The sequence below is a fragment of the Gymnoscopelus braueri genome, assembly GCF_963280865.1.
Source record: "Gymnoscopelus braueri genome assembly, chromosome: 6".
NCBI classification, from domain to species: domain Eukaryota; kingdom Metazoa; phylum Chordata; class Actinopteri; order Myctophiformes; family Myctophidae; genus Gymnoscopelus; species Gymnoscopelus braueri.
Genome location: NC_137607.1, coordinates 7180848 through 7208759, shown reverse-complemented (window position 1 = coordinate 7208759; position 27912 = coordinate 7180848). Strand labels below are relative to the sequence as shown.

General features: G+C 42.3%; 1 protein-coding gene across 2 annotated transcripts in view; it reads right to left on the bottom strand.

Annotated features, from left to right (window-relative positions):
* LOC308087523 (uncharacterized protein) overlaps positions 1–23042 on the bottom strand; it is a 31068-nt gene extending 8026 nt beyond the window's left edge. For both annotated transcript variants that reach the window (XM_080431455.1, XM_080431456.1), the window contains exons 1-17: positions 22813–23042; positions 20427–21850; positions 18930–19069; positions 16483–16680; positions 14432–14747; positions 13605–13732; positions 12112–12140; positions 11644–11678; positions 10543–10714; positions 9310–9469; positions 6795–6924; positions 6452–6486; positions 6159–6246; positions 3930–3964; positions 2746–2809; positions 2455–2553; positions 1940–1962 (exon numbers count right to left, since the gene is read on the bottom strand). In XM_080431455.1, coding sequence (XP_080287581.1) covers positions 1940–1962; positions 2455–2553; positions 2746–2809; positions 3930–3964; positions 6159–6246; positions 6452–6486; positions 6795–6924; positions 9310–9469; positions 10543–10714; positions 11644–11678; positions 12112–12140; positions 13605–13732; positions 14432–14747; positions 16483–16680; positions 18930–19069; positions 20427–21850; positions 22813–22821 — 3085 coding nt within the window. In that variant the 5' untranslated portion in view covers positions 22822–23042. The remainder of the gene's footprint in view (positions 1–1939; positions 1963–2454; positions 2554–2745; positions 2810–3929; positions 3965–6158; positions 6247–6451; positions 6487–6794; positions 6925–9309; positions 9470–10542; positions 10715–11643; positions 11679–12111; positions 12141–13604; positions 13733–14431; positions 14748–16482; positions 16681–18929; positions 19070–20426; positions 21851–22812) is intronic.
* Between the last annotated feature and the right edge of the window lie 4870 nt (positions 23043–27912).

Here is a 27912-nt window from a genome sequence, read left to right as displayed (position 1 = left end):
CGGATGCACCGTATAGGGGATCCGAACCAGAGACACATATAAAGGGAGACGCCTCCTCCGGCTCTGAGGCGTCTGTCTGTATCTCTGGCGCGCAGCACCAGCTTCCGCCCTCCCTCCAGAAGTTTCCGCGTGCGTCACAGAAGGGGTACGTTCGGTAGGCCAATCAGAGGCAGGTGGGGGCGGGTCTTTTCGTAACCCAGCCACTGGTCAGTTAAAGGGTTATTTCACTTTCAAAAAAACTTTTGGTCATTCTATCGTCTACTCAGGCTTTTGTGAGCCCCCCCAGACCGTTTTTAAGTTGCTTGATTTAGTATTTAGATATTTGATATTCATTTTATCAGACACGCCCCCTTCCTATACAAACCCATTATAACTTCAAAATCCATTTTTAACATGTTAGATTCGTCAAAAACACCCGTCCTTGGTTCTGGTGACTCACCCTGCCCTCCTAATACGCGAGGGGGCCGTGTTTTTTCGATAACTTTTTTCATTTATTTTTAATATTCTTTTGGGAAAATGAAAAAAATAAAATACATTAAAAAAATAAAATAAAATAAATGAAAAAATTAATCGAAAAAACACAGGGCCCTCGCGTATTAGGAGGGCAGGGTGAGTCAGCAGAACCAAGGACGGGTGTTTTTGATGAATCTAACAGGCTAAAAATTGAGTTTGAAGTTATAATGGGTTTGTATAGGAAGGGGGCGTGTCTGATAAAATGATTATCAAATATCTAAATACTAAATCAAGCAACTTAAAAACTGTCTGGGGGGCTCACAAAAGCCTGAGTAGACGATAGAATGACCAAAAGTTTTTTTGAAAGTGAAATAACCCTTTAAGACGCACTGTGATTGGCCAGAAGTCACTTTGAGTGGCAGCTTGCCCTCTATGGCGGCCGCCAGAGCGATACAGGTCGCTCCAATGAACTGCAGAGGCCAATGAGGTATCTAGGTTTCTATATCTATGATCCGAACCCTCTAGATTTGACAGGTATAGCCCTGGGCCACCTGAGCGCTCCCCACACCCCAAAAAAATAAAGGTAATTATTAAATAGTATTACAAGTACAACCTTTATTATTTTTTATTGATTGATTGAAAATTAAAGGTTGTAATACTATTTAATAATTACCTTTTTTTTCCTTCCCAAATCAATGCCAATTCCCCTTAAAGGATGACTTCACCCATTCTCTACCTGTCGTCATATAAATGGTCCTCACTAATGCTCATGATTATATTGTGCCATTGTTTTCTACTCTTCCATTATAGCATGCTAACTTTCCTGGAATAGAAAGCCTGCCGTTTCTATTAGCTTGGATTCCCCCATCGATGATGTCACTGGTAGGCGGGTTTCTGAACTGTCCACAGCCCTCTGAGACACAGACTGAGTTGACAAAAATGGTGCCATATTATCATCATCATATCATTAGTGAGTTGAAGATAGGTTGAAAATGGCTGAAATTGTCCTTTAAACAATGAACTACAGTCCCTGTCGCTGTTAACTCCTGAGGAGGGTGTAGATCAGTGCTATTCAAACGTTTTGTGCCCAAAGCACACCAAGATTTTGACGGGCAAGTAAAAATCTAGTAGAAAGCTTGTAGATCGGCTATTTTTGACGCACGACACCGTCGTGTGACGAAGTATGAATGGTTCTTAACGCACGCAGAGGAACATGCTATCCCCTCCCAGTTCTGCTCTCCTCTGAACAGGTACCCCGACCAACCAGCAGGAGTCGCTAATGTAGCGATAAAGAACACAATCCCCTGCCTGCGACCCACCCTCAAACACAGACAGTTATGTTGGATGGAGCGCCCGGACTAACCGAAGGCACCATGGAGGAATCAAACCCTGATAACCATGATGGAGGGTAAGTGCTTTGACCTCAGTGCCACACCCACATACCCAGGATTACATAGTTTAAAGTGATGAGTTAAGCATTACATACCTGCCTCCTCCTCTGTACTGTGGCTGGAAGGAATAAGAAGGAAAACGAAATCAATATAGCACTGGTATGTATTTAAGTATGTGCAGTGTTGCAATGCTGAATTGGAACGTGGTTGCACTGTATTTTAATGACGTGACGCGCACGTCGCTTAACACCTACACTACAGGTCAATTGACATGCATCTAGGCTCATTCCTATGTTAATTCACCTGGTGTGTGTCGGGAGCCTTTGCAAACTTTGTTGAGGTGTGAATTTAAAGTTGTTTTAAATCTATGCGTGTGCCTGCGCGTGCTCCTGGTCAAATAGTTCCTGCACAGCGTGCAAGGCCATCCCATGAGCAATGCAACCCTGAGTGTGTGTGTGTGTGTGTGTGTGTGTGTGTGTGTGTGTGTGTGTGTGTGTGTGTGTGTGTGTGTGTGTGTGTGTGTGTGTGTGTGTGTGTGTGTGTGTGTGTGTGTGTGTGTGTGTGTGTGTGTGTGTGTGTGTGTGTGTGTGTGTGTGTGTGTGTTTCATACCTGGGAGTGGGCTCCTCTTCCACAGGTGTGGGCTCCTCTTCCACAGGTTTGGGCCCATGGAAGAACGTGGCCAACTTCTGAAGTGCTTCATGTCTCGCTCTGAATAACAAAGAGAGAGAGAGGGACATTTAAATATGCATATCTGGAACATCAGGTTTGAGTGGTTGAGAGAAAGCAAGGGAGATAGAGAGATAGGGAGAGAGATATTAGAAGTAATATATATATATAGAGAGAGAGTGACAGAGTGGTAGGTCGATACAGACAGGCAGACAGACAGACAGACAGACTCACTGTGGGCCCTCTGTGCTGATATCACTGTGACTGTGCTGGTGGATTATGTTGACATCCTTGTTTCCTGAAAACACAAGCATAATACTGTAAACATAATAAACACTATAATAATAAACATCACTACACATACAGTACAATATATCTAGAGAGCAGTTATAAAGGAAAAATGCTATGTTCCTTCCTGAAGTCAGTAGGGGGGGGAATTATCAGATGAATTTCTCTTTCGCATCATTGTTGTTCTTTAACAATAACAACACACATTCCTTTAACTACTTAAACCACAAATGTGTCCCTCTGGGGTCTATAGTAGTGTATTTTCTGTTTTCACTCTACATTAAATATCGACAAGCTCACAACGAGACGTGTTGTGAGCTTGTCGATCTGCTACTTTTGCCCAGAATTCGGGATGCTAGGGCTTAAGTGGTTAACCACATGAACCCTAGTGACCCCATTCAGGGCATGCCATAATAGGCGAACAATCCGTGAAAATAGCAGATGAGATCGTCTTTTTCAGTGAAGAGATTGGGGGGAAAGGAGCGGACCAAGTCAGGACCCCTGGGGAACCCCCGGTCAGCTTATGCATTTGGGTGTTTAATCAAACATAAAAAAACAACTCAAATGATCAAGTTTGGTTGACATACAGTACTTCTGCTTCTTTTTCATCTCAAAATATGTTGTGCCAAGGACCCCCAGAATACAAGATTTGTGTAAAAAAAAAATCAATTTTCCAAACATTGTTGAGATTTTTCAAATAATAAAAAAAATAGCAGATCTACAAGCTCATAGCGTGGCACTCGGTGCCACGCTATGAGCTTGTATATCTGCTATTTTTGAATAGATAAAGTATAGAATAATAGTAAAAGTGGTTAAAATGATTGTGACGCTATATTAACTACTTTTAGGGACCCCACTTTGAGAACCAATGGTTTAGCCCTCTAGGCTTGCCTTAGACCGATCATCTGTGCCAACCCTAAACATGAACTATAGTGTGACCAGAAAGAGAACCGCTTCCTCTTTCAAATGAACTGATAGTGAATGCAAAATAAAATCAGTCCCATTTCTGTTGGTCCAATTCTCGCTCCAGTTCGGACTGCGTTTGGTTAGTTTAAAAAAGATTATTATGTGAAAACACGATTCGTGGCCCAGTACTGATTTTGGATCAGCGGGCCGGTGTGGAGTCTTACCCATATCTGGCATTGAGTGTGTCCTGGTGTGACCCCTGGAGAAAAGAAACGACATAGAAGATCTTAATCTTAAAGAAAAATGTAAACAATACAAAACGTGTACAGTTCCATACATACAGTATGTGGGTGTGTACATGAGTAGGTAGACCAGTTGCTCTGAGAACAGCTTTAATAGTAAATATTAAACAGCTTTAACCCATTAACACATTGCATGCCAGTCGCGTAGATCTACGCGAACCTATTTAAAGCCGCAGCGTGCCAGTCGCGTAGATCTACGCGAACCGCCGATTCCCATTGAAAGTGCCCCAGGTGCACTTTCCGAATTTTTTTGATCCATTTCCGTTTCCGGTTTCCGGTCGGAAACAGAATTATTCGGGTTCCGGTTTTTCCGATCATATCCGCTTCCTGTCTGGGATCCTGTTTAAAACTCGATTTTCTCGGTTGTTGTTTTTCTCCTCGCTGATCACTGTTTAGTGTTGATCGGCTGTATCTTCAAGATGGCGGCACGGATTTGGAAACTGTTTTCGCAGGCCGTTTCTCACAGATCCGCTGTGTGTTTAGAACCAAATGAACGCGCACTTTTAACTTATTTAGCGAAGTCTGTGGCGACATGAAAAAAACAAAAAAACAACAATAAAACGCTGGCACTGGTGAGTACATTATGAGATTAAACTCTGGCATGGAATGTGTTAAGACCTGAGAAGATTCTAGAAATATCTTCTAAATCCTAATTTTTTTTGAAAAAAAATATTTTTTTCCCTCGATTTTTCAAAAATAGCAGATCTACAAGCTCGTAGCGCGGCACTCGGTGCCGCGCTATGAGCTTGTATATCTGCTAGCCAAAGAAATCTAAAGTGACACAGATGCGTTCCAGGTCTCAATGGGTTAATAGTAAATATGTTATTGATGAGTCTTGACTTTATGGTCAAGACAGAATCTTAGACCCAGTGAGAAACCAGTTGAAAACAAGGTTATTACAATTTAGCATTTAGCTAATTGTATTTCCTTTTGTTTCTTTCATTTCAATTTGACTTTTTTTATTCAATTTCAGTTGTTTAAGTTAGCTTTGAAAGTGGGTTTGCTAGTTAAACTTTTTATACATTTTAGTTTTATTCTTTTGTATTGTAATATGGGGATTTGCCAGGGGCGAGGTTCAAAAAGGTAAGAAAAAAACAAAACATCGTAAATTGAAAACAGTTGGCACAGCTAAAGAATTGGAAGATAAGATTTCGTATGTATGTAAATTGACAAAGACAAAAACTGAGTATATATTCTCCATGATGTTTGTATAGTTAGTTTTGCAAATACACAATACGGTTTCAGTTGGTTATCGTTTGTAAAGCCTCATTTTTATATGCGTTATTACAGCACGCGACACCATGGTACGATGGAACATGAGGTCTCATAAGTCTACATTCATCAGTTGACCATGTGAAAGTGGACAGAGTGGTTATGTTGAGTTCAGGTGAAAGAGAAACGGAGAGTGTTAGCTCTCAGTTCAGGTCAGTGTGGAGTCTACATTCATCAGTTGACCATGTGAAAGTGGACAGAGTGGTTATGTTGAGTTCAGGTGAAAGAGAAATGGAGAGTGTTAGCTCTCAGTTCAGGTCAGTGTGGACCAGTGGTGGATAAAGTACTCAAATGTTTTACTTAAGTAAAAGTATCAATACTGCAATGTTGAAGTACTCTGTTACAGGTAAAAGTCCGGAATTCAAAATTGACTTAAGTAAGGGTACAAAAGTATTGGTGTCAAAATGTACTTAAAGTACCAAAAGTAAAAGTACTAAAATGTTTGAAAATAGCAGATCTACAAGCTCACAACGCGTCGCGATGCGACGCGTTGTGAGCTTGTAGATCGGCTATTTTCAAATAGCCTAGGTATACAATAGGGCTAAAGTGGTTAATGTGTGTTTTATAATATCATAGTTTATATCTGAAAAGTAACTAGTAACTAAAGTTTTCAAGTAATGTAGTGGAGTAAAAGTACAATATTTGCCTCTGAGATGTAGTGGAGTAGAAGTAAAAGTATTGGAAATTGGAAATACTCAAGTAAAGTAAAAATACCTCAAAATTGTACTTAAGTAAATTTACTTAGTTACTTTACACCACTGCATAAGTCTACATTCATCAGCTGACCATGTGAAAGTGGACAGAGTGGTTATGTTGAGTTCAGGTGAAAGAGAAATGGAGAGTGTTAGCTCTCAGTTCAGGTCAGTGTGGAGGACTTACGCTGCTGGACTGAAGGGATCACTGGTTTCTGTAGGCGAGGAGAGAACTTCCTCATCATCACCACTCCACTCTTCACTGTCGTCTGTAACTGAACACACACACACACACACACACACACACACACACACACACACACACACACACACACACACACACACACACACACACACACACACACACACACACACACTGGTGTCAAATTGAAGCCTGATACTGTAGAACAGTGGTTCTCAACCTGTGGGTCGGGACCCCCAGGGGGGTATCAACTATATCAAGTATACATAAATACTTACAACTGCCTGTTGAGAGTGGATATTGATTTGAAGTCCTGATGAAAAGAAGAAAAATGTATAAATGACAAATAGTAAGAGAGTAAACCTGGATGAATGGCGGGGCGGCAGTGGCTCAGGCGGCTTGGGAAACGGAATGTCCCCCCCAAATTTTGCCCAAATAAGGAGTTCACCCACACTCACATTTGGAGTAATACGTCTTATGACATATATCCACACACAGTGTGAGATCCACACTACTACTGGACCCCTGTGTTGTGTTTGTTGGGTGAAACTTTCCAAAAGTGTCGTGCAATGAAGGACAATTAAGTTAAACATGGCAACTTCGATTGGTACACACACACACCTGCTCCCTTGACTTGCTGCCTCCGGCTCTATGGCGATGGTGCTAGTTCTACGGTTGTTGCCCGCCCTCTTCCCCAGCTCCAACATCTCCTTGATGTCCAGTTCCAAGTGGTCCACAGCAATGTAGCCATCTGGAACACACACACATACGGGTATGCACATTTAATTTGGATTTAGCTCCACAAACTTTACCAAATAGGGTTCTCTTGTAAATCCACGGTTTAGTAAATCCACGGTGAAGCAGCATTCTGCTTCTATGGGCCGACAGCGTGGAATAAACTCCCATTACACCTAAGACAGGCATTCTCTGTGGATAGCTTTAAAGCACAGCTCAAGACCTACTTCTTCACACGCTTTTAGTTAATTTTTTGGTTGATCTTGTTAAATTAGTTGTAATTGTATTCTTGCTCTGTAAAGCACTTTGAGCTGCATTTCATGTCATGAAAAGTGCTATACAAATAAAGTTTATTATTATTATTATAAACAGGATGTCATTTGAGGTTCTATAATAATTATTGTATGAATTGAATGAGATACTAATAATGCTGTGTTCACACGAGCGGCGACAAAAGCTACCAAACGACCCAAGTGTGTCCGGCTACACATTCCTGCAGAGTCGCCGTTGAAGTGTTGCTCAAGCCACACTGCGTAAAAGAAAAGTGCAGGGTGAAATAGGCTCTGTGCATAACTGTGGTTCCCTTTCCCAGGAAAGGGGCATCAATATTTCTCAGATCTTCATTTCATTGGCTCAGCAGCAGATGTGAACTGGAAACACGTATGAAAGGTGTCATTTGTTTCCAGTTCAAAATCTGCTGCTGAGCCAATCAAATTAAGCCACAGTATGGGACACAGACCTGGAACAAGAAATGTTTATGCCCCCCTTCTGGAAGGGACTATTCAACCACTTTCTGTAGTGTTTTGCCTAGGTGGATGTTTTTATATGCCTAAACCTAACCTTAACCATAACCTCTCAAAAACTATGCCTAAACCTAACCTTAACCCTAACCTCACAGAAACTATACCTCAAAACCACACCCACATGGGCGAAACACTAGGAAAAGAGAGAGTCCGCTTTCTGTAAAACGAGAACTGCAGGTATGCACAGGGAACACAGTTCTATACACAGGGTCGGATTAGCACTATGTGGTGCCCCAGGGCGACCTCAAGTTGAACTAACCATTTTGTTTGTTTCTTTTCGGTTTTTGGTTACTTTATTTTGGTGTTAGGGTTAGGGTTATGTTATTTCATTCTTATTTAATGGTGCCCCCATTGGCTGGTGCCCCAGGGCACTCGCCCCCTACGGCCTATGGGTAATCCGGCCCTGTCTATACAGCGCCGGTATACAACAGTCTATACAACTGTTTAACAGCCATGTACGGAACAGGGCAGGAATTGCGGCGAGAGAGGAGTGGAAATGGTGAAACAAAAACATGACTAGGTTGACGCTTCACTAGTGCCTCATTGGAGCGCTGGAAACAGTTGAAGCCAAGTCGACTTTTCTTTGTCACACCGACCGGTCACACAGCGACAGTGTGTCAGCCATCAGTTTGTAGCTCCATGACCATGTCCCTGTCTTCCATTGAAAAGGAGTTGTAGCCTATTGCTTTGTTGCTGCTAGTGTGAACGCAGAATATGGCTTCACAGCGGTTTTGTTTGTAGAGAGATGGTAGCGTCCTAGCTGGTCTGATGTCATCCCTTGCATGTTTTGCACTTGATGTAAAGCATGCCGTTAGTTGGTGCAGGGCACAACGCGCCTCAGCTGTAATCAGCTGTCAGTCTGCTGATGGTATTCAAATCAGCCACACGTTCTACATGCCTATCAGACTATGGCTAAGGAAGCACCCGGGCCCTGTTTCAATAGAAAATACATCACGATTCGGTTTGCGTCAAGCCTTTTCACCTGGTCTTTAAACCATTGGTTCTCAAAGTGGAGAACCAATGGTCCTTGGGGGTGTTCCAGGGGGTCCCCAGTAAAAGTAGTTAACATAGTAGTGCTGCACGATTCTTGCTCAAATGTGAATCACGATTTTCCTCCATAAGAATTGAGATCACGATTCTCACACGATTCTCTTGTAAATATAAAAATATTAAGTAAAAAAATAAAAAAAGCTTTATTTTTGTCTGAATCGAGATCACGATATTTTTTCGATTAATTGTGCAGCACTATAACATAGTAGTTAATCATTTTAACCACTTTATCCATTTATTAGTTGGGTTTTCAAAAATAGCAGATCTACAGGCTCACAGCGCATCACTTTGTGCCACACTGCCAGCTTGTAGATCTGCAATTTTTTTGTAAAATCTTGAAAATTTGTGCAAAATGTTTAAGCAAAAATGTTTAACTCAAATCTTTGCTTCTCGAGGTCCCTGGCACTGCAAAATATTTAAAAAAGGGGGGTCCGCACCCAAAAATATGTCGATTTGGGGGTCCTTGGCACGAAAAAGTTTGAGAACTACTGACTTAAACATGGACCCTGAATCCTAGCTGTGGACATTATGAAGTGGGTGTGACTCACAGGTGTTGGTGCCGTCCCGGGCCAGCCACTTGCCCTTGGGACAGTTGGTCGTTCTGATGATGGTGATGAGGTCTCCGCTCTTCGCCTGCAGGTCATTCTTGCGGCCCTTTGTCGTCACGGTTACCGTGGCCTGGTACATGGCCTCCTCCTGCCCTGTGATCTGACGGAGGAAGGGAGGTGATTGGTGACGTGTGCGAGGTGACACACATACATACACACACACACACACACACACACACACACACACACACACCAGTGACACTAATCGAGGTTCCATTCTATTTAGTGTAACAGAGCCTTTCTCAGTGCGCCAACATGCAGCACCCTGACTCAGTTTGTCCTGAATGGAATGCGACCTTCATTAATATTATTGGTAACACCTGTGTTTAGTTTACCCTACTATCTCATGTCAAAGATGGCTGCTGTGAAACGGGTATTTTATATGCACGCATTGGCAGTTCTTTGGTTACAGCAGAGCTTGAAGATATTTTCACCAACACAGGCCCAGAGTGTTTGCGTTTCAACAATAGAAGAAGTAAGTAGAAATGTTGTAATTTTTTCTGCCTAAATGATCGCATAAAATGGAGGACAGACAGACAGAAATACAGATTCCTCCGAGGTCTGTGTCTAGGCACCGTGTTGGTTTGCTCAGCAGCTCCTGGAATGAATTCGGACAGGTTTTTGTGCCAAGGCGCACACACACCCCTCCCCTCCTCTCCTCTCCTCTCCTCTCCTCTCATCTACAGATCAGCTAACACAGGGAAACTGTCTGAACCTTCCCTAAAACATCCGGGACAACGCTCCACACGTCCCAGACTCTTCTCCTCCTGCATGCTCCCAAACTAGAACTGCAGTCTCACTCCCTCCACTCCACCTTAGCCTGTAGATCTTGACCTAGCCTTGACGGGGACCATGCATGCAGACTTATGCAAAGGTTAGATAGCATGTTATTTAGACAGATGCTAGGTTCATTGTTTACCTGCAGGAGGTATCCTATAGTTTCAAAGTAAAGATCATCTTTTGATAGTATATTGTTAAGACTGATGCTAGTTTACCTGTGATCCTAGACTACTGAGGCGCTACACTGTCTCTCATGGATTTGATGGATGTGTTTAACTTGCTTATTGTAAGTCGCGCTGGATAAAGAGCGTCTGCTAAATGCATAAATTGCCCTCTCTTCTCCTCTCCTCTCTTCTTATTTCTCAGTCAAAAGAAAGAAAAGCACTTGCTCACCTTGAACTTCTTCTTCATCTCGCCCTCCTTCTTCTCTCTCTCTTTCTGCTCCTTCTTCTCCCTCTCCTTCTGTTCCTTCAGCTCTTTCTTCTCCTTCTCCAGCCGCTGTTTCTCTCTCTTCCTCAGCTCCTTCTCGTCGGGTCCCTCAGGAGGAGCAGCCTTCTTGTCGGTCCTGTTGGAGGGAGACGGACAGAGAAAGAAGACAGACCAGACAGGTGTCAGTGTGTTAAGCACTGTCTCTATTTTTGGGCACAGCATTATAAGTGAGTCCATATTTTACCTTTTTGTGTTTTTTTGTAAATTAATGCCCTACTTGATCCATAATACAGTGTCACACAAAAGCATCAAAAGTAGCAGATTTAGAAGCTCGAAACGCGCCGCAAAGCAACGCATTTTGAGGTTGCAGATCTGCAACTTTTGCTGTTTTTGAATTTGAATCACGAAAAGTAACCGAACTGACCCACACTCGGTATATCACAGTGTACTGTACGTCTATGGGAGTGGTTCTCAACCTTTTCAGGCCGTGACCCCCCAAAATAATCATATCTGAACTGGGGACCCCCCACCCTGACAAGCACTTGGAATTGAGGCATTTCATTTAGTTGTCTCACGTTCCACAGATCTATCTAAAAATCTACAGGCTACATGCTTGTGAGCATGTAGATTGGCTATTTTCAAAATGTTTGCCTAAATGTTACCTTGCTTTCTACGGTAATATTTGACAATTTGGCCAATGTTTGACCATTTTGATAGTATAGTTTGTTGGTTACTTTTGTCATTTTAGAGGTATTAAAAAGGTCTTAAAAGTCCTTAAATTGCCACTCTAGAAACGTGCAGATACCCTGTATACACTTATACTGTAGGTTGGTTTGTTTACTGTTGAGTGAGAAAAACAATGTTGCATATGAAGCTAATTATCTGGGGACCCCCCCCCCCCAAAATATTTTTTGTGGGGGTCCCGACCCCCAGTTTGGGAACCACTGCTCTATGGGATAACTGAGACGCTCAGTATTCCACAGTGTATTGTACCTCTATGGGATAACACAGACAAAAACACAGCTCTGATATTAGAGCAGAAATGGGTCAGAATGTAGGCCTTACCTGCCGAACCTGCCCATCTTGGTTTTCTCCTCAGCCTGTTGACAAAAAGAAGAGAGAAAAAGGCCTAATGGGTTTTTGTGCTGCGATCTATGAGGCTGCTGCACTGAATAAACAGCTTTTGTCATGATAAGAAGAGCGGTTTTCTATCCCTTATTCACAACCTTAACCCATTAAGACCTGAGGCGATTCTTACAAATGTTTTCTAAATCCTAAAAATATTTTTTTCAAGATTTTTCAAAAATAGCAGATCTACAAGCTCATAGCGCGGCACTCGGTGCCGCGCTATGAGCTTGTAGATCTGCTATTTTTGAATAGCCAAAGAAATCTCACGTGACATAGATGCGTTCCAGGTATTAATGGGTTAATTCACATGCACACGCACACACACACACACATTATCACACACACACACACGCGCATTATCACACACAAAGAATTAGGTGGGGGGTGAGCTAAGATCGTACTTACTTTTGACGGCTGTGAATCTATGTACGGATCTATGTGAAATGAGAAAAACAGTTATGTAAACAACTCAAAATACGTTTTTTGAATATTCTTTCTATACAACAGATACTAGAGCCACTATGTAAACATCACCTTACCCACTTTATCTTATCTCTATGCTGTTGATTGTATGATAGAGGGTGGAATTGCGTGAAGTTTGACTATGATTACTGAAGGGACTGAATTGTCAATACATCAGAATTCACCGGGACTACGGTAACCTTGGAGGACCAGACGGGTGTGGTTTGTTGTGTTAAAACAATACTATGTGTCAGGAAGTCTGATGGTATCAGACCGCTCAGCCACTTTAAGCCCTGTACATCGTCGAAAATAGACGATCTACAGGCTCACAATGCGCTAGGGCTTTCACCAACTAGTCGTATAACCACTAGTCGACTTTGTTTGTAATTTGTTTTAATGCCATAGTAATGGCCCATCTTACTATTATTATTATCCTCCTGACTTTATTTTTTATCAAAAGGGGGTCAAAAGTATGCCCAATAAAAGCCTATTATTGGGCAATGGGGATCCTTGGAGACGCTGCTGTGGTGCTTTGCTGCTGTGCCAGAAGCGCTTCCCTTAAAACGCCATAAAAATAAGGGCAGGAGGATAATAATAATAGTAATATAGTAGTAGGATGGCATTAAAACAATGCCCCCCCCCTAATTTTTTTTATTTATTTTTATATAAATTTCGACTAGTCGACTACTACTTGGTCAAATGAGTCGACTAGTAAAAATCATTAGTTGTGAATGCCCTACAATGCGCCACGAGTCACGCTGCGTTATGAGCTCGTAAATCATGAGCTCATAAGTTTTAGAACAAGATTTTTTTAAATTATTTGAACGACTTGCCCATAAAATTAGGGACTCTACAGGGTTAATGTTGCTGTGATCTTGAATTTGTCTTAAAACACGCCCATCTGGTATTCTATGAGCAGTACTGTAGGTTTTAAACAAAGACTGATATACTGTATACAGTAGATCAGGGGTCTTCAACGTTTTCAGGCCAAGGACCCCTTAGCTGAGAGAGAGTCGAAGCAGGGACCCCCTACTACATATTGTATAAAATTGTGTTGCAGATATAAAAAAAAATCATATATTTCTTAGACAGTTTCATAGACTTTGACAGCACTATCATCAGCGTATGTTGGATTCATGTGTATCTTCAGATATTTAACCACTTGAACCGTCAATACTTAGTCTGCTCTTTCTTTCCCCTCTACACCAAAAATAGCCGATCTACAAGCTCACAACGCCTCGCAGCGCGAGGCGTTGTGAGCTTGTAGATCTGCTATTTTTGGCTAATGTTCCACTCAGAATAGGGATGCTAGGGTTCAAGTGGTTCATGTAAAAAACATGATCCTATCACACAAAGATTTGGCGGCCCCCCTGTTGTAACTCGGAGGACCCCTAGCCTGGACCCCCTGTTGAAGACCCCTGGTATAGATGTCTTACTCTTTGGCGGTCCTTTGCGTTTCTTGCCCCCGTCGCCCTTTCCTTTCTTCTTGGTGGCAGCGGTGGCGACGTCCTCGTACACGTTGTCACCGCTCTCATAGACTCTATAGCTGTTCTCTGTTAGGAGCCTGGACGGGACAAGAAGGTTCGTCAGAGAGGTCAAGGTCTCAGAAATGCTTATTTTGAGCAGTGGTGGAAAAAAGTACTCACATTTTCTACTTACTGTAAGTAAAAGTATCAAAACTGCAATGTAGAAATACTCTGCTTAAGTAAAAGGCCCGTGTTCAAAATGTTACTTGAGTAAAAGTACAAAAGTATTGGCATCAAAATATACTTAAAATACTAAAAGTAAAAGTACTAAAAATGTTTTAAAATAGCTGATCTACAATCGCGACGCGTTGTGAGCTTGTAGATCGGCTATTTTCAAATAGCCTATATATAAAACAGGGCTAAAGTGGTTAATGTATGTTTTATAATATAGTAATTTATATATATATATATATATATATATATATATATAAAACATATATATATATATATATAATTTTATCTCCAAAGTAACTAGTAACTCAAGTTTTCAAATAATTGTAGTGGAGTAAACGTACAATATTTGCCTCTGAGATGTAGTGGAGTAAAAGTATTAAACATTGGAAATACTCCAGTAAACTAAAAGTACCTCAAAATTGTACTTAAGTACAGTACTTGAATAAATGTACTTAGTTACTTTAGTTTACACCACTGATTTTGAGGCAACAATTTCACCCCCTTCTGATCTAAATACCAACATTAAGTATGTGGAGGCATAATCGCGTTATCGTCTGTCTCACCCTGTAATCATCGGGATGTCCTGAGCCACGGGAGAGGAGGAGGACTCGGGCGCCTCCTGCGTCGACTCCGGGACGTCCTGGAATTCGACGTCGTATTCCGTCCCGTTGCCGTGGAACTCTGAAGTGTCCGTCTCCGGGAACGTGTGTCCCTCGGGGCTGTCCAGACTGTCGGAGACCCCGTTCCCCCACGACTCCAGTTCGGGCGACTCTGGAGACGGTAGGCCGGGCGCGTCCGATCCCACGTCCTCGAACTCCTGGACCTCGGCGCTGACCTCTCCCTCTGAGAAGAACTCTGGAGGAGCAGGGATGTCTATGGCTGAGAGGACGAAAACAATATCGTACAAACATTAGAAAGGAAAACATTTGCTACACAAATAAAGGATGGGACTTAAAGGGATATTTCACTTTCAAAAAAACTTTGGGTATTTTTGTTGTCTACTCAGGCCTTTGTGAGCCCCCCAGACAGTTTTTAAGTTGCTCGATTCAGTATTTAGATAATTGATATTCATTTTATCAGACACGCCCCCTTCCTATACAAACCCATTGTTACTTCAAACTCTATTTTAACCATGTTAGAATCATCAAAAACACCTGTCCTTGCTTCTGGTGACTCACCTTGCCCTCCTAATGCGTGAGGGGGCCGTGTTTTTCCAATACATTTTTTAATTTATTTTATGTAATTCTTTTATTGAATTTTATTTTTTTCATTTTCCAAAATAAATATTTTTTTTTAAATGAAATAAGTAATTGAAAAAACACGGCCCCCTCGCGTATTAGGGTGGCGGTATGAGTCACCAGAAGCAAGGACGGGTGTTTTTGATGAATCTAACATGGTTAAAATGGAGTTTGAAGGTACAATGGGTTTGTATAGGAAGGGGGCGTGTCTGATTAAATGAATATCAAATATCTAAATACTGAATCAAGCAACTTAAAAACTGTCTGGGGGGTTCACAAAGGCCTGAGTAGATGATACAATGACCAAAAGTTTTTTTGAAAGTGAAATATCCCTTTAACTTTGCTGAACTTTACTTTTTACCAATTTTTTTCTCCCCAATTTAGTAGTGATCGCCGGATGCACCGCGGTGGATTCGAACCCCCCAGACCCTCCCCCCCAGTCACAATTATTACATAATCGCCTAACCACAATTCTTTTATATAATCGTAATGATTTTTTTTCACAATCGTCACAAATAATGTTGAAAATGTTTTCTGACATTTAAAAAGAATAGTGGAAACAGACGATCCGCAAGCTCAAAACGCGCCACATCGTGACGCGTTTTGAGCTTGTAGATCTGCTATTTCCACTATCGGCTATTTCCACTATTCAAGCTATTAAATGATGTAAGTTATTTGCCCTGAGCACATTTTGTCGACGAAGCCTAATCGCAATTATTTGAGCGACAATTCGTCGTCAAGTAAAATGTCATAATCGCGACAGCCCTAACCACCGCACCACCCGAACGCCCGACTATGCTGAACCTTTTGTCAACAGATTTAGTATATAGCAGTGTTGATTTCGTCGTCTAAAACTATGATGACTAAACTATGATGACTAAAACTAAGACTAAATATATTGACAATTTCGTCAACAAATAAAAACTAGACCAAAATGTTAGAGAGAGACTAGTGGAGAAGAGATCCAGTAGAACTAAAAGACAAGTCATTTTATGCTTGGTTGCGCTAGGGTGTGCATGCTGAAAATAGCAGATCTACAAGCTCACAACGCGTCGCAGCGCGACGCCTTGTGAGCTTGTAGATTGGCTATTTTCAGCATGCAGCCAAGTGTAAAATCAGCCATTACGACGCCATCAAGGCACCGCCAACATACATTTTAGTAAAACTAAGTCAACTGTAGATTTAGTCGACTATAATCTTATATTTAGTCGACTAAAACTAGACAAAAACTAAAACATTTCAGATGACTAAAATATGACTAAAACTAAATGGAATTGTATTCAAAAGACGATGACTAAAAACTAAATCAAAATCTGCTGTCAAAATCAACACTAGTGTATATAGCTTTGTGTCACAACGGAGTAACAGGTCCATACTGTTGTCTTCCAGAGCTGGTGGAGGCAGGTAGGGAGTCAGGTCGACGCCGGGGGGTCTGGCAGGCTTCTCTGGAGCCGGACCCAGGGAGTCTAGGTCTGGGAGGGGCTGCCTGGGCGGAAGTGGTGGAACCATCATCAGGTCAGGGAGGAAGTCGGTCCCCTCCTCAGCGATGCCCTCCAACAGGGGGGATGCTTGCCCTGCACAAAAAAATATATATATATATTGCGTGTCCATAGTTTTTTACTTTATTGAACCACTTATCATGGCTTCTGGTGGCTGCTATTCAAATTCACATTTGAACTAGATATGAAGTGGATATAAAATGTAATATGCCATTTGACATTCTTATCTCCATATTCTAACTGTGTGTGTGTCTTTGTGTAAATTAACGCCCTACTTGATCATATTACAACGTCACACAAAAGTATCAAAAGTATCAGATCTTGTCGATCTGCTACTTTTGATACTTTTGAATTTGAATCCTGAAAAGTAACAGTTTTGGACATATGAGGTTTACACCCGACAGAGACGATATGCAGTTTGTACGTGATCATAATAACAGACACAGCAAACGCGTGGAGAAGAAACGCTGAGTGAAAAGAACTCAAGGAAGTGTCCAGAGAAAGGAAAGAGGAGAAACAGAAAGACAAAAGACAAAAGTGGAAGAATTTGACTCGTGAGGAAAGCAAACCAGTCCAGGCCATTGTGCTGTGCACTCTGTCTGGCCTATACAGACAACAGAGGCATGACCTGGAAAAACCAGGAGGCTTCAACAAGACTCCTGTCTTACAGTCCAAGCCATATCTAGTATAATGTCCACCTGAAATAGCCTATCCTATAGATATTTGATAAAATATACAAGCTCACAACATATCTCAATGCGACACGTTATGGGCTTGTAGATCAGCTATTTTCGCTACTTGTCGTACGATGACGTGTATATAGGGCTATATGTGATTAAAGCTATGGCAACAGATAGGGGACAACTTCGAATATTTGTGTACATACTGAATATGTAGACAACAAGGAGTACAATGGACCACAATGGAAACGACTCCCCCTGGGCCTTTTTGTGTTATCCTTTTTAGCATAACCTTTGACTGTACTACCTGTACTGTTAACAAAGCTGTTAATAAAGTATTCAATCAATCAACATTATCAGTTGCTTTTTTATATATAATTATATGGAAATTATACATTTAAATACTCCTATGAGTGGAGGAAGTTGCTAGTTGTACATACTGAATTGACTGTGGTTGGTATATTGTTGGCCTGAAAATGTTCATTGTAAATGTCTATATTTGTCTATATGTCTATATTACATTATGACATTAAATGTACATGATGATAATATAAGTGTCCCTTTATTTGTCCAGTGGTGCAGGTTAAGCAGCAGCAAGGACATCTAAGGACATCTAAGTAAATGTTGGGGGCAGGGTGGATTTTGCTGTTCAAACATGATTTCCAAAATATATATAACATAATTTATCGTTTATGAGAGTAACTAACTGAGAATAAATAACTTTGATCTGTTGCCCTGTCCTCTAAGAATCACTTCAGTTCTTCCAACTGTGATAAAAATAGGACCGATATAAGAATGTTCCATTACAATTGCTCTCCTGTACTTATAAGACTGGTATTAACTTCCTTGACATGGCAGGTTGCACAGCACATACATTTAAAGTTTTTGAACCATGATGCTCATGCTAGTGTTCCATAGCTGACATTCCTGTCCTCCTCCGCCCTGCCTTTCTTGTTGAGTTGTTCCTGGCACAGGACAGGGATTCCAACACGCTTGTTTTTGTTGTCTCTGTCTTTAAACTCTTTCCTTATTGTTCTCAAAGTGGTTCTCAGACTTTGCAATCGCAAGGAACCCCATAGCTCTGAGAGCGTGCAACCTTACGGGTCCATTTGGTTCCAACCCCGATGGTCCCTGGGCCCCACTTCTACTATTCTGCCACCAAAATGTGGAATGCCCTTCCACCAGCCATCACACTTTGCGACTCTCTATCCTCATTAAAAACCACAGGACCTAGATAAGTATTCTAGCTTGCCCCCAAAGAGTAAGTTGATTTGTTAATAAAGTATGCAATCAATCAGCCTTTGAGAACCACTGCCTTGTTACTCCTGCTAATCATCACATGACGGAACCCTCCGGCATCAAAGCGTACAGACGGTGACATCTCCTGCATACCTATAGAAGCCAATAGCTAGTTTTGGGGGTTTTCTGTGACTGCATGATACAGTACATTTATCTGGTGTGTCAACTGTGAGGTGTATTTTCTCCATACCTCGTGTAGAGGGTGAAGTCACATTTTTTTATAATTTTTTTAAACAAAAACACGTGGGGTTTAAATCACAGGGTAACACAAAGTGCTGGAAAACAGAGAGATGTAGAGCAAGACACAGATAGAGAGAAGCTCCGTTGTGATCTGTCCAGTCTTACTGTGGTCGAAGCCGTTGACTTCTACCGGCCTGTTCTGATCATCGTAGTCGATTGGCGGGAGCTCGTATAAAGAGCAGGTGGGGCTGACAGACATGGGGGGCTCCTCAGGAGTTGGACTGACGGCGGTCGATGTGACGGGGCTGGTTAGCGGGATGAGAAGATAATAACTTAATATATTAGTGCGTTTCATTAGCGTCATACAATCTCGTACATTTAAAATTGTATAAATCCAGTACGTATCATAATTTCCACAATAGCTACAAATGTATACAAAACCTGTGGATAGCCAGTCATTTGGGGCATAAACAAGAAGTTGAAGGGTAAATTTAGGTCTGATAATGATGTACCGTGCATGTTGAAATCGTGTTACTTTACGATATTTTCGACCATTTTCCGAAACATACATTATTCTTTATGCTTTTGCATTTTGGAAAAAATATCCAATTTAACATCGAGATGCCCACAATGTTTAGGTGCCTACTTGACGTGTATCCCCTCTTATCACATTCACTGCCAGGGGCTTTTTAATGCCGGCAGGTAGCTTCTGCCAGCATTTTTAGGCATTCTGACACATTTTTGAAGAACCACAGAATATTTATCTCCAGTGTGATCGATCCCCTGATGGTCGCTAATCATGGAGGAAATCACTGTGCATCCGTGAAAAAAAATAACTGTCGTCGTGACCTCGCCGTTCTCTTGTTATACCCAGTTGAAAATGACATGTTTCGCCAAAAATACATAGTAAAAAAAAAAAGTACACAGGAGCCGAGATACAAGATTTTAACCCATTAAGACCTGGAACTGTGGCATTTTTAGATTTGAGCTAAAAAGCATTATTTTACAATTTGGGCTATTCAAAAATAGCAGATATACAAGCTCATAGCGCGGCACCGAGTGCCGCGCTACGAGCTTGTAGATCTGCTATTTTTGAAAAAAAAACGAACATTTTTAACTCAAATCTTTGCTTCTGGGGGGTCCCTGGAACAAAATATTTTGATGGGGGTCCGCGGCCAAAAACATATAATTTTGGGGGTCCTTGACATGAAAAAGATTGAGCACCACCGATATAGAAACATACGTTTTTCAGAATACTGTTGAGATTTAGGAGACATGTAGAATCGGCTTCAGGTCTCAATGGGTTAAAGTAATACGTTAACCAGGAAGTGAATGGAGCGGTAAATCTTCGGATCTCGTATCTTGGGTTGTGGACGTTTTCCCCACACCAAATAAAATCACAGACATATCCGTGAATGGCAGTGAACGGGTGGATTTTAAATCACAGATATGTACGTCAATGGCAGTGAATGTGTGTTAGTGCTGTTGGCTACAGAATACATCTATCCACCTGTTTCCTAGGCTTTTCACTGTGTTCCACTTCCTGTCTTTTGATCCAATGAAATCCAATGAAACCGGTCAGATGACTAATGATAGCCAATGAAATCCGACAGGAAGTGGAAAACACACAGCCAAGAAACAGGTGAATACACTGTTGTTTACCTGAACTTCCTGCGGGCCTTCTCCAGGGCTTGTAAGATCCTCTGGTCACACGGAGGGGTCTTCTTCCCGGGGGCGGGGCTCATCTCCCCCGCCCGCTCCAGAGCCGACAGCGCCGAGACCGGCCGCTCCTCCGCCTGGGGGGACGGCGGGGGTGTAGGAGGCGGCGGGGGAGGAGGCTCTACGACCGGGAGAAGTGGTTCCTCCTCCTCCTCCTCCTCCTCCTCCTCCGCCTCGGCCTCTCCTGCCTCCGCCGGCTCCACCTCGGCCGCCGCCGCCGGCGCCACGCCGGCGTCCGTCTCCGCCGGCGGCGGTGGAGGCGACGGAGCGGGGCTGATGGGGACGACGGGCGGGGGAGGAAGGTAGGGGACGTCCACTTCCGCGGGGCTGGGCGGTGGGGTTGTTGGCTCTGGAGCGGGCGGGGTCGGGGTGACGGAGTCAGGAGGAGGAGGAGGAGGAGAAAAGACCGGAACGGACATGGCGGAGGTTTCTATCTCGGCAGGGGGTTCGGGCTCCTGGACGGGATCCTCCGGGGCGGCTGGGACATCAGGAACGACAGCAGCAGGAGGAGGGGGAGGAGGGGGAGGAGGGGGGGTTATGGTCGGGCGCATGACAGGGCGCTTGACGGGGGAGGGGAGGGCAGCCGCGTCGGCCACTGCTACAGCACTGTAGTCGGCCACTGCCACAGCACTGTAGTCGGCCACTGCCACAGCACTGTAGTCGGGTACGGCGGGAACGGGTGGAGTCAGCGCCTTCCGTATCTGGAGCGGTTCCGGGTCACGGGGGGGTCCCGGCTCGGTCTGGCCCTGCGGGGCGGGCGACGGGGACATCAGGAGGACCGGGCCCAGCCCGGGGACGTCCGGGCTGCAGGGGGCGTCGAGGAGGGAATCGGCCGGAACTTCGGGCGCCTCTTTCTTCGACGACTTCCTGAAGCCCAGGAAGCCCTTCTTCTTCGGCGCGGCGGCGGCGACTTTGGGCGGCGGCGGCGTGGCGGCGGGCACGAGCTCGCCGGTCCTCACCTTGGGGGCCGTGCCCGGAAGCGGCGGCGGCTTCTTGTCCCTGGCGTCCGCCTTCCCCTCGCCGTTCGCCTTGTCTCTGCCCTTCGTGGCTTTGTCTTTGCCGCCCTTCGACTTGGACTCGCCCTTCTTCGGGATCAGGGGCTTCTTGCTCTCCTTCTTGTCTTCCTTGAAGACCACCGTGGGGCCTCCGGAGCTCTTGGCGTCCAGCGTGTGGTACATGGAGGTGAGGAGGGAGGGGCGGGCCCCCGCCGGCAGGTATTGGGTTGTTGGGCTGTTGGCCGTGGGGCTCTGGGGAGGGGGGATGACCTTGGGTTTCTGTGGGAGAGCGGGTTTGGTCCTGGGTTGCTTCAGGAGTATGTCCTCATCCTGGAACTTGGCCCGCAGGGCGTTGAAGTCCATCAAGTCGTCCTGGAGAGAGGAATGCATGATGCATGTGTATGTGTTACAATATGGTATCAATGTATAAGACATTATATTAGGGTTTGGGTTTGCAGAAACTGCACCTATAGTGTGTGTTTTCCTCACTACTGTCGATATCAAGAAAAGGAAATGCTTTTCAGGTGAATCATTTCCAGTAATAACTGTAATTTTGCAACCGGTGATATGATGTTGACTAATGGGCCATTTGTCTACTCCTGTTCCTGTGCAGCTGACTGTGGGTAGAGAAAGTGGAAGGACCAGCTTTGGAATCCTGTCACACATCAACCTAAATCACTTCTGAACAATAGCCTCTGTACCCCCCCCCCCCCCACACACACACACACACACACACACACACACACACACACACACACACACACACACACACACACACACACAGCTCTAAATACAAACAATACTCAGATTATCTGTTAGAATAGAATAGCTACTACTATGCTATTATACTATATACTATATTATTTCAATATTATTATTGCTCTGAATATGTGCTGCATAGCCCTGCCCTGCCCTGCTGGTATGAAGTGCTATAAAAGGAACAAACCAATAGATGCCTCTCATTATTTATGTTAGAGATGCCATGTTACTTGAACTTGATTTTTGTTTTTGTCACAACTTTTCTTTGTGGAATAAAATTAAGTGACGCTTTCATATCGTATGAAGCACTATAGTAAAATAAATAAATACAACTTATAGACCAATTATTTGTTTACCAACATTGAGACTGGACGCAGGTGGTTGTTTCATGCAATCAATTCCCAACATATTGTTGGGAATTGTCAGACAATTGTCAAAGCAAAAGTCAGACTCGATCAAATTACATCTATAGTCTTGATCCAAGGCTAATATCCGAACCCGACAATAATAAACCATATATTGTGTCGATCCATGTTAGATCATGATGTAATAACAATAACAACACTGCTCCATACCTGATCCATGGTGCAGCTTTATATCCACTTATTGAAACGATCCGCAGCAGGTAGTTTTAAAAGTCTTTCTTCAGTGTCTCATTCTGATTGCATCTATTCCATAGGATCTATTCCCCCGTCAGATCTTTACCAGGTTAAATGTGTGTAATGAAATATATAGGCTATATATTATGTCCCTTTCCCGATGCTCTCCTTGTCGATGTGATCCTGTCAGAGTTCTAGTCACAGTGATCACCAGATCCTGTCTAAGCAGAGAGACGCACCTGGCTGGCAGGGTTTCGGTGGAAGGAATGAGACGCGCATCTTTAACAAAAACACTCCTGTCTCGTCCAACTGGTCTCTGATCGTCGGTTTTTGTAGCGCAGTGGTGTGTAAAGTAACTAAGTACATGTACTCAAGTACTGTACTTATAAGTAGGCCTACCATTTTGAGGCATTTTTGCTTTTCTTGGGTATTTACATGTTTCTGTACTTTTACTTCTACTACATCTCAGAGGCTAATATACTTTTACTCCACTACAATTATATGAAAACTTTAGTTACTTTGTAGATTTTGATTATTATTATTACAAAACATACATGAACCACTTCAGCCCTATACATTTCGGCCATTTGAAAATAGCAGATCTACAAGCTCACAGTGCCATTGTGAGCTTGTAGATCTGCAATTTTCAAATGATTTTTATACATTTTGAAAACTTGTGAAATGGGACATTGTTCTTTAAGTATATTTTGATACCAATACTTTTGTACTTTTATCCAAGTAAAATTCTAATTCCGGATTTTTACTTGTAACAGAGAATTTATATATTGCAGTAGGCTATTGATACTTTTACTTAAGTAAAACATTTGAGTAGGCCTACTTTTTCCACCACATGGGGACGTGATGATGATCAACAGCTTCTCAACTGGTTTTCATAGCTTTGGAATGCAGCCCGGCTGGCACAGCGTGTGCGTGCTCACGCACGCGAACGCGTGTCACCGAGTTGATAGCTAGGTGTGTGCGTGGTGCACTTCCATATGGACGAATCTGATGACTTAAGATACTGTAAGATTAAAATTATAGTTCATTAGCCTATCCACCAGTGATGAAAGAAGTATTCAAATGTTTTACTCGAGTAAAAGTATTAATACCACTATGTAGAAATGCTCTGTTACAAGTAAAAGTGCAGTATTCAACATTTACTTGAGTAAAAGTACAAAAGTATTGGCATCAAAATATACTTAAAGTACCAACAGTAAAAGTACTCATTATGCAGAATGTCCCATTTCAAAAGTTAAATTACAACATCTTTTGAAAATAGCAGATCTGCTAATCTGGAATATTTGCCTCTATGATGTAGTGGAGTAGAAGTAAAAGTATTTAAAATTGGAAATAGTAAAGTAAAAACACCTCAAATTGTAGCTAAGCATGTACTTAGTTATTTTACACCACTGGCCTATGAGTGCAAAAAAAAAAGATAATAGCCTACTCAAAATGAAATACTGAAAACAAGCTATGAATAGCCTAATATTATCAAAGGAGAATGTTATTACAAATTGTCATACTTGATGAACCAGTATAGTAGCAGCAAAGTTTGGGAAAACCTCAGATGTGTGTGTGTGTGTGTGTGTGTGTGTGTGTGTGTGTGTGTGTGTGTGTGTGTGTGTGTGTGTGTGTGTGTGTGTGTGTGTGTGTGTGTGTGTGTGTGTGTGTGTGTGTGTGTGTGTGTGTGTGTGTGTGTGTGTGTGTGTGTGTGTGTGTGTGTGTGTGTGTGTGTGTGTGTGTGCCTTGCATCTTATTAGGCTACTGGTCAGGGCAGTTTGCAAATGCATGTCACCTCCCAAATATGGACATGAGGGAACAGAACTCAACTCATATAGGATCAGTGGAAAAAGTACTCACATTTTGTACTTAAGTAAAAGTATCAATACTGCAATGTAGAAACACTCTGTAAAAGTCCGGAATTCAAAATGTACTTGAGTAAAAGTACAAAAGGATTGGTATCAACATGTACTTAGAGTAGCTAGGCTACCACAAGTAGAAAGTATGCATGCAGAATGTCCCACATAAAATGTATACAAATCTTTTGAAAATAGCAGATCTACAAGCTCATATGCCATGTGATGCATTGTGAGCTTGTAGATCTGCTATTTTCAAATGGTCAAAATGTATATAGGGCTGAAGTGGTTAATGTATGTTCATGTTTTGTAATCTAAATCAAAATCTATAAAGTAACTAAGTAACTAAAGTTTTCAAATAATTGTGGTGGAGTAAAAGTATAATATTTGCCTCTGAGATGTAGTGGAGTAGAAGTAAAAGTACTGAAAATTGGAAATACTTTACTCCACTGTATAAATAAACCGGTGGAATTGGAAGTGGTGAAACAAAACAAAAAAAAACAGCAAAAAATGTGTAGGAAAAAAAACACAATGTCAACACTATAACATTGAAGCTGGTAATAATCTTTTGTGGGGTTCTCTCTCCTGATTGGATGAAATTGGTATCCTTAGCTGAAAATGTAGGCCTATGTTCTGTTTACTAAAGAACTGGAGAGATGGGGAGACCTGTTACTGAACAAACGGAATATACAGTAGAGCTTTAAACATTTTAAATAAAAAAACATTTCACTTAAGAGGCGATTCTTAAAAAAAATCTAAATCCTAACAGTTTTTTGAAAGAAATCGAACAAAAAAAAAGTCAAGATAAAAAAAAAAAATAGCAGATCTACAAGCTCATAGCGCGGCACTCGGTGCCGCGCTATGAGCTTGTAGATCTGCTATTTTTGAATAGCCCAAAGAAATCTAAAGTGACACAGATGCGTTCCAGGTCTTAATGGGTTAATAATACCTCCTTTATACTATATAGTCTCTGTCGGGGTGGAAACCACATAAGTCCAAAACTGTTACTTTTCAGGATTTAAAATGCAAAAAAACAGCAAAAGTAGCAGATCTACAAGCTCAAAACACGTCGCTTAGTGCCATGTTTCGAGCTTGTAGATCTGCTACTTTTGATGCATTTGTGCGAAGCTGTAGTATGATCAAGTAGGGTGTCATTTTACGAAAAAAACACACAAAAGTTCAAATATGGAGATATGAGGTTTCCGCCCGACAACAAGGATATTGCATCCATTGGTGCATTTTGTAAAGGAGGAAGAGAACCCGTGACCTTTGCTCTAGTGCCACCCTCTGGCCAAACAGGGTGGCAGCACGGCCACTAGAGGCTGCTATAGTGTAGCTCATGTTTTTCTCTTTTATTGAAACTTTTTTTGCCCCCATTATTATATTGTTGCTGTCAGGCAGAAACCTCTTATCCACATTTTAACTTTTTGTGTTTTTTTAGGGAAATTGACGCCCTACTCGATCAATGATCACACTAAAGCGTCACTCGAAAGCTTTAAAAGTAGCAGATCTACAAGCTTGAAACACGTCGCTTTGCGCGGCGTTTCGAGCTCGCTACTTTGGAATTTGAATACTCTTAACCACGTTGATTGATTGAATACTTTATTTAGAAAAGACATGGAAACAGTACATGGAAGTACAATTCACAATACAATGTTCCTCTAAACTGGATTGCTCATAAAAGCACATTAAATGAGAGACTTAAGGACTTATTGTCTCCGCCGGAGGCGGAGAGTATGTTTTCGCTTCGTCCCGCTGTGTGTCCCCCCCTCCTAGCCAAGCTAACATTGGTCAAGGTTCACGTGACACGTGACAATATGTTGTCACCAATGCTTTTGATTGGCTAGCGACCTACAAATCACCCGTCCGTGCGTGTGTGTGTCCCTCTGACAACACCTAACATTGGTCAAGTTTCACGTGACATCACAATATGTAATATAAATATATAAATAGCTTAGACAGGAACAGTACTTTCCAGTACAAACAGAGATCACAGCTGAGATCACACAATGAAACTAACTCCCATTACGCAAACTGAAGAAGCAGCAAATCATCGTCTGAAACCTGATGAAGAAGCAAAGGCGCAGAAGGCCAAAGCTAAGAAAGCATACTCATCTACAACAGTAACACAGAAGAGGACTATAGAGTTGAATTGATCCCACAACAAGGCCGAAGTCTTAATACTGTAACAATTGGCCACCTTGATCAAATACATTATGTAGCACTAGAGAAAACTGACATAGATCAAACACACCAATCAACTGCTGAAACTGTTCAAGACAATGAAGATGAAGAAGACAGACAAGCATTTGAACAAACCAGTCAATTACGAGGACTCCCATATGACACATTGCTTCAAGAAGATTTTTTTTTAGATGCAGACACTACATATTCAGTCGCCCCTGCAGAACACCAAAAACCACGCGCATTCTACCAAGACGACAAGTTTGAAGAGTTGGCAAACCCATCAAAGTACCCTTATGGCCGGGGTGGTTTAAAAACAGAAAGAGCAAAAAACATTTTACAAGAAAATATTTTAACCAACGCCTTTTGCATTGTGATGGCCGTTTTGCTAAAGACATAGACTATCTCCTGGCAGCTCAGTACATGGTGGAAGCACAACAAGTCAAAGATCAAATTCAGATATCCCTACGGCAAAGCCGTTTGATTAAAATAGCACGGGTCTATCCTATCCTTGTCCTTATCCTTATCCTTATCCTTATCCTGTCTGCTGGCGGAGACTTGTGCTCCGAGGAGCACATTTTCTAGTTAAAAATGAGATCCCCACGCACTCAAATCATGACGACATTTAAGAATGCAGACAAATATACACTACTATGCAGAACGTCATACAATCAGCTTACAGGTTACTGGTATGAAAAACAAGAAATATGTACAATAGACAGTTCGAGGAGGTGTTTTTTAAAGGCAGTTTTGAAAGTGAGTAGGGTTTTACACTCCTTTACTCCTTTTGGTAGGGCATTCCACATTTTTGTTGCATAGCATGAGAACGAGTTCATTCCCTTGTTTGTGCCGAATCTGGGTTGAACATGATCAGTGGGTGTCACACTCTGTCCCAGTGTGGGTACTATATGCCAAAAATACTGGAATCAAACTCAGTCCGTTGATGCAAAAGCAAGTGTTTTTATTCACATTTTTTCAGTAAGTCCAGGGAAAACAAAATAAATCACAAAATAATATAATACTGGCCCGATTGGCA